The sequence below is a fragment of the Pezoporus occidentalis genome, unplaced genomic scaffold (genome assembly GCF_034315485.1).
Source record: "Pezoporus occidentalis ecotype Australia unplaced genomic scaffold, CSIRO_AGI_Poc_V1 ctg98, whole genome shotgun sequence".
In the NCBI taxonomy this organism is placed as follows: domain Eukaryota; kingdom Metazoa; phylum Chordata; class Aves; order Psittaciformes; family Psittacidae; genus Pezoporus; species Pezoporus occidentalis.
Window position 1 is genome coordinate 597,445 of NW_026916347.1, and position 16,836 is coordinate 614,280.

The 16,836-nt window shown below is 42.3% G+C and overlaps 1 protein-coding gene and 1 long non-coding RNA gene across 12 annotated transcripts in view; one reads left to right on the forward strand and one right to left on the reverse strand.

Moving 5' to 3' along the window:
- LOC134157633 (uncharacterized) overlaps positions 1–16,836 on the forward strand; it is a 146,769-nt gene that overhangs the window by 59,067 nt on the left and 70,866 nt on the right. The window lies entirely within an intron of this gene.
- PAX2 (paired box 2) overlaps positions 8,577–16,836 on the reverse strand; it is a 99,504-nt gene continuing 91,244 nt past the window's right edge. For 7 of the 11 annotated variants that reach the window (XM_062606770.1, XM_062606769.1, XM_062606767.1 and 4 more), the window contains 2 exons: positions 13,728–13,814; positions 8,577–12,177 (listed from right to left, as the gene is read on the reverse strand). In XM_062606770.1, the coding sequence (XP_062462754.1) occupies positions 12,056–12,177; positions 13,728–13,814 (209 nt within the window). In that variant the 3' untranslated portion in view covers positions 8,577–12,055. Of the gene's footprint in view, positions 12,197–13,727; positions 13,815–16,836 lie in introns of all 11 variants that reach the window. The other 4 variants (XM_062606773.1, XM_062606778.1, XM_062606775.1 and 1 more) reach the window with 1 other exon arrangement.

Consider the following 16,836-nt stretch of genomic DNA (forward strand, 5'->3'; position numbering starts at 1 on the left):
GTTCATAACCACAGTACATAGGTAATGTTTCTTTCCATGACTGTAGCTTGTGGCTATGCTATTTTTTGTATTCATTCAGTACCCCTGAAGCTGCCTGCTGTAAGCTGTCTTTCAGCAGTCTTTTCAAGACCCCAAACAATGATATGCAGATTGTATTTTGAACTTATACGTGTATATGAGTGTAAACCAGCATCACCTGGTCAGTGTTTTACCAAATTCATCTCTCACATGAAAATCAGTACTTTGCATGCTCAGTTTGGCAAATCTCAAGCACTTAGTAAGCAAGAATTGCTTTCCTCCACCTGCAAGAACAACGATTTGTGCTTAAATGACATAAGGAGCTTTTTTCACTCTTTTTTTTTAAGGTCTTTGTCTTGTCTTTTTTGAGCCTGTAACTGAAACGGGATGGTAGAACGAACCAAATGAACTCACAACTGTTTAAGGAAGGCTGAGATTTTAATCTTACATCATGTATCCTGATACTGGAGTAAAAGCACAAAACTTTGGTGAGAACTTGTGAGGCAACTGTGAGAATGTTACGTACCATATTCTGGTTTTGAGACAACTGGCTGGCAACTGCACTGCCAAGACGGTTACATTGGTACTTGCAAACAGTGTGATGTGATGGCAGAACTGTTCTGAGCAAAGCAAAGTGGAAAGAGAAGATACAGGAGCCTGAGGTGAGGTTTGTGATGGGGTGCTTAAGAGGCAACAGAAATCCATCAACAAGCAGTAGTTCCATGGAAGGACAAATTTCATGAATGGTTCAGTGGCAACCTAATGCAAATATGCAAATGATTACACTTTGAGAAAATAGGTTAAATTCTCTTTCTGAATGCAAAAGAGACAATTAATAAAAATCTGGCACCCTTCTTTGGTGTAGACAGCGGAGTCCAGAATTTTCCAGAGAAAACTGGACAAGTTGAGATGAAGACTTCTCCTGAAATCTGATCTCTCTGGGGATCATTGCCACAGGTATCATCAACTCCTAAGAGCCCCAGCTCCTCTCAAGCACCATGGTGTGAGCTGTTGCTCTTTGCTGCCATTTTTCTTCCTTTTTTATGCCTTTATAAAAAATGCTTCCCTTGACATGCAAGGCCTTGTTCAATCAGTTTGTGATCCCCTCCTTGCCTAGCAGAGAGGTAGAAATACCCTCTCTGCTTCTCCTCAGTGGGTAACTAGATAGGCAGGGTGCACCCAGCAGCTTTAGAAAGGGGTTTGGAATATGTCCACTCTCTCCTCTGTGCCACTGTGGCTCAGTCCCCAGAGCCCCAGGGATGTAGCATGTCACATTTACCTCTCCAGCAACATCCTTTTAACGACCAGAAAATCTGCATAGTTTAAGAAATCAAAGCCTTTACTTAAGATGTGAAAAAAAAAAACCCAAACATGTCCACAACAAAAGGTGATGCCAGTTCCTTGCCTCTCACCAGAGCTGTGAGCAAAGAACCGAGCTGCAGGTTGCGTTGGAAGTGAGGAGGGTAACCTCCCCCTTCCTCCTTTCCCATCCCAGCCCCAACCCAGCCCCCAGTAAGGCTTCTTCTCTCCGTGGAGTCCCTCTGAGCACGATGCTGAGCCAGAGGAGTGACAGGTGCCTCCTGATATGCCTAAATGAGAAGAACCAATCGGAGGAGCCTGCCCAGCTTTTGTTGTCATCTGGCTTTGCTCACGAAAGATGAGTTTGATTGACAGATGCATCAAGGTTCACAGTTTATTGGTTTTTGCAAAAGAGCCAGATCTGCCAATTTAGACAGGGGAGTGACACAAAACTTTCCATCTAAATGGACTAATTTTACCACAGGGAATTCCCAGGCAGAGCGCTCCAAGGCAGGCGCAGTCCTGTTTTATTTTTTAACAAGGACTGAATGACAAATATAAACGACAGTTCTAGGCTGACGGAACATCAGCATTTGACACTTCACAGGGGAGCGGTGAAATAAACAATAGGCAGAGAAATTGAATTAGAATCAGATGAGAGTCAGCTAGAGAGAGAGAGGAGGGCCTGATTCTCTACCAAATCATTTATATAAAAGCAAACTGAATACTAAGTAGGTATAACGTGCTCACACCCTGGTTTATTAGCAAATTTCACCTATTAGCGTATTACACTTGCATGGTGTAAATGGATTGCCGGACAAAGGTGGGTGTTAGAGGAGACCAACGCAAAGGGTGGGGTTTCTGTTCATGGTGGTGTGAACCTCCTGTGGTAACCTTACCTTGTGTTACTAATAGACTCAACAATGTTAGAGAGCAAAGAGTATGACAAGTTCATTCAATTTCTCTCCTGTTACCTCTGGCACATTGCCTGCAGAGTTCTGCCCAGTCTTCCTTTTTTACAACACTCACTTTTGGGCACCCAGCTTTGCAGCCTTGGCTCAGTTCTTTTACTGCTGTTTTTTTCTCTAGGACTTTTCAGTTTGAAACAGGCAATCCATGACATTTAAGGAGAATGGTTCTGTGCAGAGTCTGTCTGGACTTCCGAGTATGGACCGTGTCTGCTTGAGATAAAAGGTTGTCTCAGCTGATAGCGTTAGCAAGCTACTATCCTATTTCTACTCAGTTTTAACAGGGGGGCAAGATATATACACTTTCCTGATGGGTTAGACAGCTAACTGTTAGCTAGACGTTGCTTGGGAGAAATTTGGATTCCTGGATTTTATGTCATGCTTTGAGATCTGAAGCATATCTAGAGAAGTGATTTTCAGTCTTTTTCAATTAGCAAACAGTCAGAACAAAAAACAATCAGTAGAAGTATAGCTGCCGGTATAGTGCATTAGGTCCATAAGCTCACTTTTCCCAGTTACATTAAAAGCAGCTTCCTTCAAAATAAACTGGAGATTTTAAAAACATAAGTTATAAACTACTCGTCTTGATGTTAGTGAAAGGAGCATGATAATAAGGGGCTTTGGATTGATTTGCCTGTTAATGATGATTTGACTTTCATGAATGAGTCTGAAAAGTGTGTATGTGGAAGCTGCCTTATTAGCTAGGCGCTATAACTAACCATTGCTGGAGTATTAAGGAGATGCCAAATGCAGGTCTGTAGCTAAAACTGCAGGCTCGTGGAAGCTGACATGAAGAAAAATGCTTTCTTCTTCTGTACACAGAATTTTACTTTGTGTGAAATTTCACACTGTGCAGTCTTACACCTTTTGAGTTTTCTGCATAGGTTTTTCTGTCTTCCTTTCAGAAGCATTCAACAGGGTGTGTTTGAAATTGGTCTCAGGCTGAAAGTCATCATAGAATCATAAAATGGTTTGGGTTGGAAGGGACCTTAAAGTTAATCTAGTTCCACTCCCCCCCTGCCACAGGCAGGGACACCTTCCACTAGACTGGGTTGCTCAAAGCCCTGTCCAGCCTGGCCTTGAACACTGCCAGGGATGGAGCATCCGCAGCTTCTCTGGGCAACCTGTGCCAGTGTCTCACCACACTCACAGTAAAGAACTTCACAGTATCTAATCTAAATCTACCCTCTTCTAGTTTAAAGCCATTCCCCCTTTTCTTGTCTCTATAGGCCTTTGTAAGAAATCCTTCTCTAGCTTTCCTATAGGCTCCCTTTAGGTATTGGAAGGCTGCTGTGAGGTCTTCTTGAAGCTTTCTCTTCTCCAGGCTGAAAAAGCCCAACTCTCACAGTCTACCTTCAGAGAAGAGGTGCTCCAGCCCTCTGATCCTGTTCATGGCCCTCCTATGGACTCGCTCGAGCAGGTCCACATTCTTCTTATGTTGAGGGTCCCCAGGCTGAGCACAGGACTGCAGGTGGGGTCTCACAAGAGCAGAGGGGCAGGATCACCTCCCTCAATCTGCTAGTCACACTTCTTTTGATGCAGCCCAGGATGCAGCTGGCTTTCTGGGCTGCGAGTGCACACAGAAGCTGGCTCATGTTGAGCTTCTCTTCAACCAGCACAAGAACCAAAACACAAGACTTTGAACCCAGAATGCTCAAACATGCTTTGTATGGGTAGGTTCCACCAAAATGTCACACAGCAGAAGGCAGGGAAAAAAACCCAAGTCTTTGACAAGTTTGTTATTTGTTTGTATATTTTGTGTTTGTAAAGCTCTGTCAGCCTTGACAGGAGTTACAGGGCCATTTCCAGGTCTTGTGGCATTTGATCTGCTTCCAAAAGCACTGCACCACAGGCTCCCTGTGATGCAGAGAGATGCTCACATTTCACTGCAAGAAATGGATTTCTGACTCTCACAGTGGAAGGGGCACAATTCATAATGTAGCTATAGATGTCTGGAGAACATTAAAGTTAGAAGTCAAATGAAATTTCTTTTGTTTTTATTTTATATATATGTATGTAGATATATATACAAAATGGTATCTGGCATTATATACCAATTACATTTTTTCCAGTCAGCGTTGTGATTTTTGTGTGCACTTGGTTCATGATTTTCAAGTACAAGGAGCTGGCAATACTTACAATTATATGTAATACTTAGAGTACCAGGCTTTCACAAACTTCCTTTGCTTCTCTGCAGACAGCTCCTGAATCACTAAAGTTAACTGTCCTGAGAGTATTGCCAGCTTTTTTTCTAAAGCTGACAAGAATTTATGTACAGACTGTTTACTATGCATATCTTCACTAACTGCTACTTGTTTAGTGAGTTAATCCTTCCCTTAATATTTTAAAGTATTTTCCTTTGGATACGAGCAGCACTGTGTAGTTTACTAGATGATAATTTTCAGGGTTATTTTTCCTTTAAAGTACTGGTGCCATGTTTGCTGTTCTTCCATTTTCATCATTCCCCAGGTCCTTACAATTTTTCAGTACTGATTGTGTGTCCAGCAAATTCATCTACTACCTCAGTTATACCTTCAGGTGTGTATTACCTTTTCTTACCTACACCTCATTAAAGAACTTATTTATTTTTAAAGAAGATTGTCCTCATCTCAGAATGTTCAAACTTCTCTTTATGTTAGAGTAATCATAAAGATTTCTTTACTTAGTGTTGCATAATCTCTTACAATGTCATTTTGCTCATTAGGAGACAGACTGTGGTGCTCTTTTTAGTTTTATCACATAACATTTTCACACTGAGTACTCCCATTAATTATGCAGGATAATTAAAGGAACATAATACTAGCTGGAATGGTAGAAATGGCTCTTTCATGCAAGTTTTTATTTTTGCAAGATATGTAAGTTCTTGGAAGTTGAAAAAGTTTTGCTATAGTTCCACTATCAGTTAAGGAGACCTACACAGGAGTGCCAGCATGCATTTCTCTGGGCTGTATTAAGTGTGATACAAATGAAATGATTATGCTAGCTTCTAAAACATTCTCCTAATTGTGTTTTGCCAGGATGAATTTTGAACATCCATTTTGCTTTCTTGTGACACATGTCTGTTTGTCTTAGCCTGTCTTTCACCTCTCACAGAGAATGTACATTTGTTATTTCCTTTGATTCCAGTCAGTTTAACATCCAAGATCTCATCTACCACCATCCCATAGATCATGGGTCAAAAGCCATGTAGATGAAGTTCTTAGTAACATGGTTTAGTGGTGGACTTGGATTGATAATCTTAAAAGTGTTTTCCAACCTAGTGGGTTCTGTGATTCTGTTAATCCACTGTTTTATTCTCATCACCTAAACTTCGGTAGAGAAGGATAATTCTGATACATAGAAGATTTAAGAATTTTGGAGTCCAGTTTTGTTCTGATTTTGAGCGCAGGCCTATCCCTGCATCACACCCTAGGCCTGTCTGTCTCACAGGCAGCAGACCCTGGAAACTGGAGGCCTCCTACTTCAAGATAGTTGCCAGGCAGTTTTGCTGTGGTGTTGTGAAAATTAAATTGCTTTTACAGACTGCTTGGATTTCAACAAATTGACTTTCACTTATGGAAAATGCCCTGTTGGGGGATTTTCAGCCTATTCTATTAATACTGCAAGGGAAAGATACAAACTAAAACAAAAAGAAATGTTTTAACTTTCTTGATGAGCAGAAGCTTCATGAAAGGGTTTGATTTCATGACAGCACTTCTGCTCAAGCATTCCTTAAGATGCACGCACACCAGCAGAAAATGTGGACCACTGGCTTTCATGAGCTGTTGTGAAAATATTTTTAAATTACTAAAAATTGTAGAAGCAAAATTGATTTAGCCTAGCCTGACTCCTTACTATGTTTTTACTCCGCCTCTATGACCTTGAACTGCATCTGACTTCATAGAGAACTAATGCTTGACTAAGGAAAACTCGAGTGAATACCTCAGTATTTGATATGTTTATAGCATACCTTAATATAATGCCTCACTCTTCATTAGCTGGACGATGAATAGCCTGAAAAATGGGTTATAAATGACTTAGCATTTGGTTTTGCCTCCTGCTTGACCAAGGCAGATTAAGAGAGAGCAAGTCATAATAAAACATCAGGCTGACAGTTCCTCCTGTGAAACTGAAACTGGGGAGCAGAGAAGCGGGGGTAAGAGCTGTCAGCCACCCTCCCCTCACTGAGACCTTGCATGGTGCAAGGCATGCAAGAGATGGGGCATTAGGGCTGAGTTGGGAAGATTTAGAATCCTCCCAGAGGTGCACTGATGTTACTCGTGCCCAGCTGGGACTATGAGGAAACATGCACAGAGGGGAAGGGGCTCTGGGTTATCCCATGTCTTTCTGATGTTGTGGCTACCCAACAGCATTTTGATTTTCTGAACTACCTGGGGACACCTGATGTGTTATGGATCATTGGGAGTCAATTGAGTGAGATCAATAGAAGAGGGAGTCCTGCTGGCAATGAATAGGAGAGGAGTGGTGGCTGGTGGGGGCTCAGAGGCTGGATTGCACTGTACAGTATTGCAGCTTGTGCGGAGCCTTCCATCACACAGTGTGGTGGTTATTAGCAATCATAGTGCTGTTTACATGGTGCCCAAAGGGTGCTAGGTGTAGCAAATATAACATCCTGGAGACCTGGAGGGGAATCCACTGGAGAGAGAAGTGCTGAGGTGGGGGGGGGGGGGGAGAGAGGAAAGAAAAACAAGCTGGAAGCCACAAAATGACATACAAAAAAAAAAAAATTGGTTTTATTTCTTATGTGCGCAAAAAGAGAAAAGAAAAAAGTCAAACAGAACTGAAACAATGAGGAAAAGCCAAGAGTGGCTGCAGTAGCCTGGAATGACCCTGCACCTGGCACTGGCCCCCTCCCATCCACACTCTTATGTCTAAGTTAGCCTGGAGAGCATCAGCAGAGCTGGTTAGGGTTTGAGTTGTCATCAGTTCTTTAATTGTCATTGTTTGGTCCCTCCTTCTGCCTTGCAAGTTTGCCACTGTCCAGGGCCCAGCCAAGAAGCACACTGTGGTATTTGTGGGGTCCCTCAGAAGCCCTCATTCTGTCACTGCCAAAGGGGGCATCTATGATTCTAATTTTTTTTTTCCTGGAGGGCTGCTTTTCCTTAGGGATGAAAGGGTGAGGGTTTTCCAACAGTTCAGCAAACCAAAAATTCCTTTAGGAAAATGTTTGTGTGCATATGTAATACTCAAGAGGAGAAAAAGGTGCAGAGTTTTTTGTTTTCCTTTTGTTGTTTGTTCAACATCCTCGCATTCGTGATGTGATTAATTCTGAAGTCTTACTCTGAGTTTGAATCATGCAGACTTCTCTCTGTTTCCACAGTAGGGCTCATTGCCACCAACCCTCCCCAACAGATTTACAGGTTACAAGGATGTCAGCTTTAATGCATCTATCCCGTGCAACCCTCCCCACATCCCATTGGGCCAAAAGGAGCTTCAGAGAACAGGACTCAAAAGTGTTGCCCAGTTTTAAGCGTCGTGGTCCCTCTTGCTTCCAGTGAAGCATGACATGTGAGAGGGCACGAGATTCTTCCCCTGCGAAGAAATGGTGACAGAAGGAGATCCAGTCATACAACATTTGTGCTTGGTCCGTTACATAAAGCAAATGCAGCAGCAGAGCTATGAAAGATAGGAGGAGAAAGAAGTGAAGGGATAGCTAAGAAAGGAGAATAAAGAAACAAAGAATAATTTGTGAGAAAAAGGAAAAAAGAGAAATGTAATGGAAACATTAATTATTATTCAGAATAATACTTAACACTTTGGTAGAATTTTCTTTCAGGATCTCAAAGCACTGAGCCAGTGCTAATTAATTCAGCTGCACAATCCCCCTGTGAACTAGGAACTACTGTTATCCCTCTTTACAGCAGATTGGAATTGAGGCATAGAGGGGAAATTGAACTTGACAAAGGTTCTCTAGAGTCACAAGGAGAACTGGGGAGTTTGAGGTCCCAGATACCTGCTCTCGTATCAGTAATGCTGTTCCCTCTCTGGATAGAAAAGTGCATTGGGAACAAACAATAATAAAAGAGAGGGATAGAAATGGAGTGGAAAGAGGGTGTGAGAAAGAAATGGGAGAGAGGGAAGAGGCAGCAGAATGGAGGAGAGAGATGCGAGTCACAGACTGCACTGGATTTTGCATAGTGATTTCTTCCTCCAATTCTTTTCCATTTTTTCCTGTGAAACCTTTTTTAAAAAAAATTTTAAAAATAAAAAAATAAACAATTCCACCTACAAGAAAGCAACTGTTGGCCTGTTAGGGAAGGGGTCTTTCCGAGTTTTGGCTGTTCCCTCAGGTTCTGGATTTGTGCTGTGCTTTATTGAACACATTGTTTTGTTTTCAGTGAGCACAACGAGACTTGCACAGTACAGACAGCGTGTTCCTTATCTACAGGATGAGGCGAGGCTGTTTTAATAACTACCATGATGAAGATGGAGGTGAACTTATTTACAAGAGGAATTGCCTTCACATTACACACATTATCTTCCTACAAAGCAGCAATTGTTTTTGCAAATAACATAATATTAAATAATTGGTAGAATTTTTGCGTTTCCTGCATAGTCCAGTCTAATGGAATCTATATGAATATTGATGGTTTTCTTCTGCATAATATCACCACATAAATCCCTGTGTCAGCTACTAGACTTTAGCTATAATACTGCTTTACAATGCATCCACCGACTGTAAATCAAAACAACCAACACAAGAAACTCTTTGGCAAATGTAATTCAGTACATTCGCATTGGGGTCTACAGATGGTGGTGGAAGAGGATTAGACTGCCCAGTCCTTTGCATAATTCTGCTTTCCTTTTCATTTTTCTGGTCAAATTACATGCCATACTTATGAACTTTCCAGACCAATCATGCCTGGTGGAAATCCTCTTTTATCAGTGGAGTTACTGATAAAAATAACATTCCACCAATGGAATTGGCCCTCCAAGGGTCAAATCAAGCCAGCCATGAGTAAGCCAACCACATCCTGCTTTCATACCCAAGCTCATGTCTCAAGTTTAGTGAAACGCCATTATAAAAATAAGCATTTCTGAGCTGCTAGCTTCTCTTGAGGTGGCCTCTGGACTGCAGTTGTCAAGTGTGAAGTGTGACAGTCTTCTCTAGCCTCCTCATGAGGTTCTGCTTCCTCATCCTGTGATTTAGTGTCTCTGCTCTGACCACCTGCTGAGTGAAACTTGGTGGTGCACATGTAGAGCAAAGGCTGTACTGAGAGACTAAGAGGGAGACTTTAGTAATAGGGTCCAGCATCTATTTGTTGTCTGTGGAGGAAAACAGAAGGAGTGGTGAAAGAGATTTTTTAGAATTTATTCAGAAATTTCTTCTCATATAAGATGAGATAACAGGCCAAATTCGGGTCTTGGTGACTGCTCTTTGCAGCAGGTTACTCAGAGGTAATATGTGCAGAATGACACTTTCAATAGATTAGGAGTAACCTCTTTGATTTTCTCCTATACAGGAACAGATTTTAGTTCTATATCTTCTATGTAAACATCTCCCCAAACACCATTATCATTTGGGCACCCCATTAAAGAAGACACAGACCTATAATCAGCTAGAGCCATGCAAGGGCTAAAAGTGTTAGGTGAAGGGGGCCTTTGGGATCAACACAGCTGTTTACTGATGATGGATTTAATACATACAAGTTAAACTTGGAGACAGAATACCGAGTCCACAACCACATCTCCTCTGAGGCTTGGAACTTTGGATTTTATACATAATGTTGGCTGTACAGATTACTCCGCTGTTCAGTTTTATGCCCTCTGGGGGGGGGGGGGTGGGGTTGATTCTCAATCCTGTCTTTGTCCGTGGACAGTAGCCCATGAGTTTTATCTGAAACCTCTCTAAAACAACAAGGATCTACTTTGGCAGACTTGATACCCTGGGGACAGGCTATAGCTGCCTTCGTGTTTTCTTTGAGTAGTTTTTAGGAAGTGTCAGTGCAAGGAACAGTTTATGAGTTTGCTGACAATGCAGGAGTAATAAGCGTTTCTATTGACAGTTAGCCTTTTTCAGAACAGAGTTTGCCAGTCACTTGGGAACCAAAAAGAGCAGAGAATCCCTAGAGAATCATCAAGTGAGCATTTGGGATAAGGGGTAAATATTAGGACACACAATATAGGATTGAAGATGAAAAGACGGGGCTGTATGTTGGGACTGGCAGGTGGGATGCAGGCATACGGCTTTGAATGGAGGCCTATAAATTAGTAGGTGTATGAGCAGATGGACTGGGAAACGAAGGGGGCCCATATAGCAAGGCTATAGTGGTTAGGAAATTGGGTGTTGGGCACAGAATAATGAGGCTGTTATCACCAGCAGTGGGGATCCGGAGAATGGGTGTTGGGCATATCTAAAATTGTGAAAGTCAGGATGTGGGTGAGCTGAAGTCATCACAGGTACAGGGGTTAAGGTAAAAGGAGTGGAGGCTAAGGGCTAGGGAACCAAGCAATAATCCCAGCCAATCCTGAATTTGTCCATCTCAGTCTCAGCTGTCCAGAGGGCAATCAGATGGGCCCACATGAAGCCCCACACTTTCCACCACACAGCGCAGCTAGAGCGCAGCTGGGCTTGTTTTCTTTGTTTGCCAGCCAGTGACATGGAAAACGTTTGTTGACTCAGAGTGCTTTTTTGTCGACTGATGTGTTTGGTAACTTTGTCAGATGTGACTTGTCCATACTGCTCCCCAGAGACAGGATTTGGGAAAGGAGGAGGAGAAGGAGGCAACAGGGGTAGAGCTGGCATCCAATCCTCTCCAATACCACCATCCCATTGTAGTGCAAAACAGAAAGGAAACAAAACCCTAGAGTGAAAGAGGAGCATCAGACGTCAGAGGAACTCGTCTGCCATTCAGGTGGCGGGGAGGGATGGGACTTGGAGTTTTATTTTTGTAGGTTTTTTTTAATTATTATTTTGGGGTTTTTGTTGGTTTTGTTTGCTTGGGTTTTTTAGAAAATTGGGATTTGTTCTTTTTTTTTTTTTTTTCTTTTTACAGACCTTCATGACAAAGCATAAAAACACAGTTATATTTATATATCTATTTATATATTTCTTCATTTTGTCGGTTGGTTTGTAAATGTTGCTCCATCCTCCTGTCTGAGCTGATTGTGTGTCACAGAAATTGTGGGTGTATGTGTGAGGTTCCTTCCGACTCTGGCCTGTGAAGTCACCACGTGTGAGGTGCAGCCAACTATGGGGGAAGCCATGCTGGAGAGTTGGGATGAAGTGCACAGAGAACCCCTCATGGGGTGCAGATAGGTACTTGGTCCTTTTCTTCATTGCCAGATGGGCCAGGTCTCTGTACTGCCATCTCTGCTCTAGCCAGACTGTTCCCTCTGTCCTGGGAAACAGGGTGAGCATCACATGTTGCACACATTGAAGAGTCCACCACAGAAGAGCGTATCTTTGGGGAACAGTGTTTCATGAGTGGTGTTCTCCCTGCCCTCACCGGTCCTGGAAGGGGGTCCTGTAAGGCAGTGGTTGCCAGCTGTATTGCTTCCCAGTCCCCCTGACGTCCTGGAAGCTAAGGGGCCTTTGTGTGGCTGCACTCTGCCCAGGAGTGGTGGAGGGCTCCTGCAGGAGAAGCCACTTGGCCACAGGCTCTTCCCGGCGTGGGGGGAGCAGAGGGGCAGAGGGCAAGGGGAGGGTGAGGGTCTCAGTCTTGTGTGGTGAGCGCTTGGTCCGGTGCCTTCGTGGCGAAGAGGAAGGAACTGGACTGTGGGGAGGAATGGAGAAATTCTTCACCCTTCCCAGGGATGGGGGGAGGTGATCAGACAGGTACAATGTGGAGGCCTAAGCTGTCGCCCTGTAGTTTCATGTGGTTTCCATGGTAACTAGTGGCGGTCATAGGCAGCGGCAGCAGTGGGAGGTGCGGAGCCCCGGGATGTGGCACTATAATAATAAGGGGAACCTGAAAGTTAACACAGGAGAAGAATGGACTGGTTGAAAGGACAAACAGTAAAAAAAAAAAAAAAAATAAAAAAATCAAACGAAGAAAAGAAACAAAGGAGAAAGGAAAGGAAAGGAAAGAAAGGAAAGGAAAGGAAAGGAAAGGAAAGGAAAGGAAAGGAAAGGAAAGGAAAGGAAAGGAAAGGAAAGGAAAGGAAAGGAAAGGAAAGGAAAGGAAAGGAAAGGAAAGGAAAGGAAAGGAAAGGAAAGGAAAGGAAAGGAAAGGAAAGGAAAGGAAAGGAAAGGAAAGGAAAGGAAAGGAAAGGAAAGGAAAGGAAAGGAAAGGAAAGGAAAGGAAAGGAAAGGAAAGGAAAGGAAAGGAAAGGAAAGGAAAGGAAAGGAACCAAAAGAAGGAACCTGGGGCTTGGCTCTTAATGGGATTAGGGAAATGCAGTAAATGGAGGCAGCCAAGGGCTGCATTTCAGTGGAGAGATGCTACTGTGGCCGCTGGCTTTGAAGCCCCTCAGTGGGAAGGAAATCTTTTTGCTCCTTCTGACTGTCAATAAGTTATGACCATCAATAAGTTACTGAGAGAGAAGCCTATGAGCATTGCAGCACAAATACTCCACACCTCATCTGCAGCCACAGGGAAAGTGTCAGGGCCAGATGTTCTGAGCATACCTGACGAGGTATAATGGGTCACTTTTAAAACAGGAGGGGAGAAGTGAAACAAAATTATAGTGTTTTATTGTGTGGGATTTTGGTCACATTTGGCATGAAAGCTCTCTAGACAGCTATTGAATGTGTGTTAAATAGTGATTGATTATTAAGATCACATTTACTGAGGTTTAACAACACTGGAATAAAATGTGCATCTATTCAGTTGTTAAACCTCAGTAAATACGTAGGTAATAATCGCAGCTGATTTATTTTACATATAATAAATCTCTTCCTATTCCCTTCCAAATAAATGTTGTGTTAGAAGAAACCTGTTTCTAGGCATATTAGGAACTGGGGATGGATATATCCCTTCTAGAAAACTCTATCGGCTATTACCGATCTAGTTATAAAGCCCATCTACCACCCTGGACACAGTTCCAACTGGTCCAATAGAAAGAACTTCTGTGGGATTTCCAGATCCCCAGGAACTGACTCTGGGTTTACCTTCAGAGAGGAGTGAAACCTCATCTGGAATTTTAATCATACTTTGATTTGATATGGATGGCAGCCTGAGAGAATAGCAGAACTTGAGTTTAACTTTTGATCTAATCTGCAATAAACTGTGGATGTAGTTCACGGAGAAGCCCATGCTGAACTGGAATTCTGAACTGTCACTCAGTCCTCAGGAAAGAGGAATCAGCTTCAGAACAGATACAAAACACACATGAGGTATATACCCATCTACACACTGGACTGGAGAGTGAGGAAAAAGGCCTCTCACTTGCCTGAATACTTGAAAACCCTTTCCAGAAACAAATAAAAAAGAAAATAAACAAAGAGACAAACAGAAGGAGCGCGAGGCTGGGGGTGTGCTGTGGGAAAGAGATACTCACTTAGTAATGCAGGGTTGCTGAACCGCCAGGCCTCATTGTAGGTTGTGTACTGAGGGTGGCTGTAGGGGTTGCCTGAGAACTCGCTCCCTGGAACAAACCAAGGAAGGTGTGAAATACAGTTAAGAGATTTAGATCTACTATTCCATCGAGCTAGCGTTCAAGCTGAATCGTATGCCTGCAGAAAAACTAGTGTGTGTAGCTTCCTTGCTCAGCTGGGATTGTGCCCTTCAGGACGCTGTAGTATTTATTCAGTGCAATGCTGCTTACCCATACGATTAAAAAAAATCATAAGATTGGCCTCTTCAGACTCAAGAAATTAGTTTAAAATAATGAAATTCAATAATACAAATAATTAAAGTGATTTATTTTTTGTTGCCTTCCAACTTCTGTTTCCCAGGTTGCAGAAAGATTACAAAGCACATGCAAGCTTTTTTCTGCAACTAACCATCAGCTTTCTTTTAAGTAAAATGTAAGATTCTGCAGTAGAGTCAAGACACCAGGCATTGGAGCTTGATGGGACAAGCTCACAATAAACTCACTGGAACTAGCAGGGCTGCTGATGGCAATATGTATTGCTAAGTTTTGTTTGTAGGGTACTGCAGGTGATGATGTATTTGTGGAGAAAAGTAATTTCGCCATGAATACAGTGAGAGTAGGGTGGGCTTAAATATAAATCAAAATGAAAAACATAAGAATCTTTCCTACTCCCTGTATAGATGGTGCTAGTCAGAAAACTGAGTTATGTATCATTAACCCCACCTTTGTGCTTAGTGAGTTACAGAGAAAAGTTGCTCTATTCTAGTTCCAGAAAATAATTTTCTAATGATTACTGCTTTAGGTACTATTCTGAATCTGAAAGGCAAACTGAGCTTTTTCACATTCAGTAGAACAGACCCAAGCCAAAATACTTGTGATCTAATAAGAGTCTGACCCCAGCTTTGAACGTTGTAGGGTCTTAAATATTCAGTTTTATTGTGCATAAGTTGCTGAGTCTCCTTGTTTTATAGAGGGCTGCACAGGGCTAAGGAATTATGTTTGGTAACTGAGGAGGTGTGGTGCTACATTCAAAATAAATAAATCTCCCCAAACTTAAAAATTTATGATTCTGCTAAGTAAAAACATGCCATTATCTGATCATAACCTGTTCATAATTTAATCTACCAAGTAGTACCAAGAGACTGGGGACAATTACTGTGATCTGAATGGCTTTATGCACTTAATGAACAGTGTGACTATTAGCTTCTGGTCTTGCCCTGAGCAAGGGGAGGAGTTGTTACAACAGAAGTATTTGGAAAGCACCTGGGGTTCCTTCTAGGTACCATGGAATAAGGAAAGAAGGCAATGCGAGACCCGCTGGATGCCTGTGGTACAATTACCGAAGAAATGTCAATTAATTATACTGTAATCTCTGCAAATCTCCCCTCACTGGAGAGTTAAAGCCAAACCACAGGTTCTCAGATGGTGGAAATGAAGTCTGTTGAAGTCAGGGGATTTGCACTGCTTTAAACTTGAGAAGAATGTGTCCAACAAGATTTTTAAAGAAACTCAGGGTAATAGCCAAAGTAGTCAGTATGAAAAGTTGCATGTATCAAAAACCAATCACTATCCAAAGTATTTTGGTCCCAGCAGTTTTTAGCTTCAGTATAAAACCTCATTTTGTGTGATAGACCTTGCTAAATACTCTTTTAATGATAATAACTCAGCATATTTCCATATCTAGAAACATCCTGCACTGAAAATTCTGACAGCTTGCTGGGAAGGAATAGGTGAAACCTGCCAAGGTGACCAAGACACTGTGGGATAGGATACAAAGGCAAAAAGCAATGTGTAATCCTAATTAATCTCCACTGAAGTGACTTGCTTGCGGGATATAAAGGAGTGAGTTTGCCCACAATAAGAAGGAAAAAAAAAGCATCCAAATGAGGATTTCTGCTTTGAAATACCTCATATAAACATCTTTTCACTGCACAGAGGGAAGAAGTTCTGACATTTCAAGGCTTCTCTCCCACCATCTTCTGAGTTGTCACCCTAAACTGTTTCTAGTGTTCTTAAAGCGTGGGTTAAGGAGAGGAGAAGGAGCCCCAGCTATGGAGAGCTGGGGAGGAGGGAGGGCAGCCACTGGAAACAGTGTTTATTGACGAGGAGTGAAAGCATGCATGCAGCAGGATAATGAGCTTTTGAGCTCAACTGTGACCAAGAGGAACTGAGCTATCGCTTTCCTCGATCACTAATGAAACAAGTGTAATTTCCTCATCAACATTGGATTCTGTTTAACGACTCCCTGCCGTTGCCATCACCAGCCCTCTGCAAGCTCTAGCTGCTCTGGGTAAACTGCACTTCCCTTTTAGCGGATGCTGACTTCTCCAAAACAGTTTGCAGAAACTTGATGGTCTTTCTGGGAAAGAGGAAGAATTGAGGCAGGGAGCAAAGGTGCTCTGTTCCCTGTGCAAGAAACCTCTTTCAGACACACAGGTTAAGTGTGTAGCACAGTACCTGATTAATCCTTCTCTGACTGACTAACCCCTGCTTTTTCAAGTCCCTGGTGCTCAGGGACTACTGGCTTTCATCCATGTCTACAGACTAGGACCTGCAGTTACAGGCAAGGGCAGATGCAGGATATGTATCTTACCACATCATGGAACATAAACCTCAGAGATATTTGCATGCATGACTGGCCATGTTGCATGGATGTGCTGCTACCAGAGACAAGCTCTTCTCTAGATTACACAAGTAGACTTCTAGTGAAAGGTTGTCATGGATAGAGCAAAGCAGCTTTGGTTAGCACTGGTCAAACAATCTTCTCAGAAACAGTTTTCCACTGGAAAATGCTGTCTCATCAAAATGAAAATGTTTTGCACAAGCTTGTCAGCTTCAATGGAGTTTTGGAAAGAAAAGTTCTGAAATGATTGCAAATTGAAACAAAGTATTATGTTTCAACTTTCTTGTTTTGTTTCATTTTGCCTTTCTCATCTCATTTAATTTCCTTTCAATTCTTTCATTATTTTAATATGTCTTGACATCTAGAACATGTTGATGTTATTGAAATGTTTCATCCTGATATCTGCAAATTGAACTATTTCAAGATTCTGGCTCCTCATACCAATGCAAG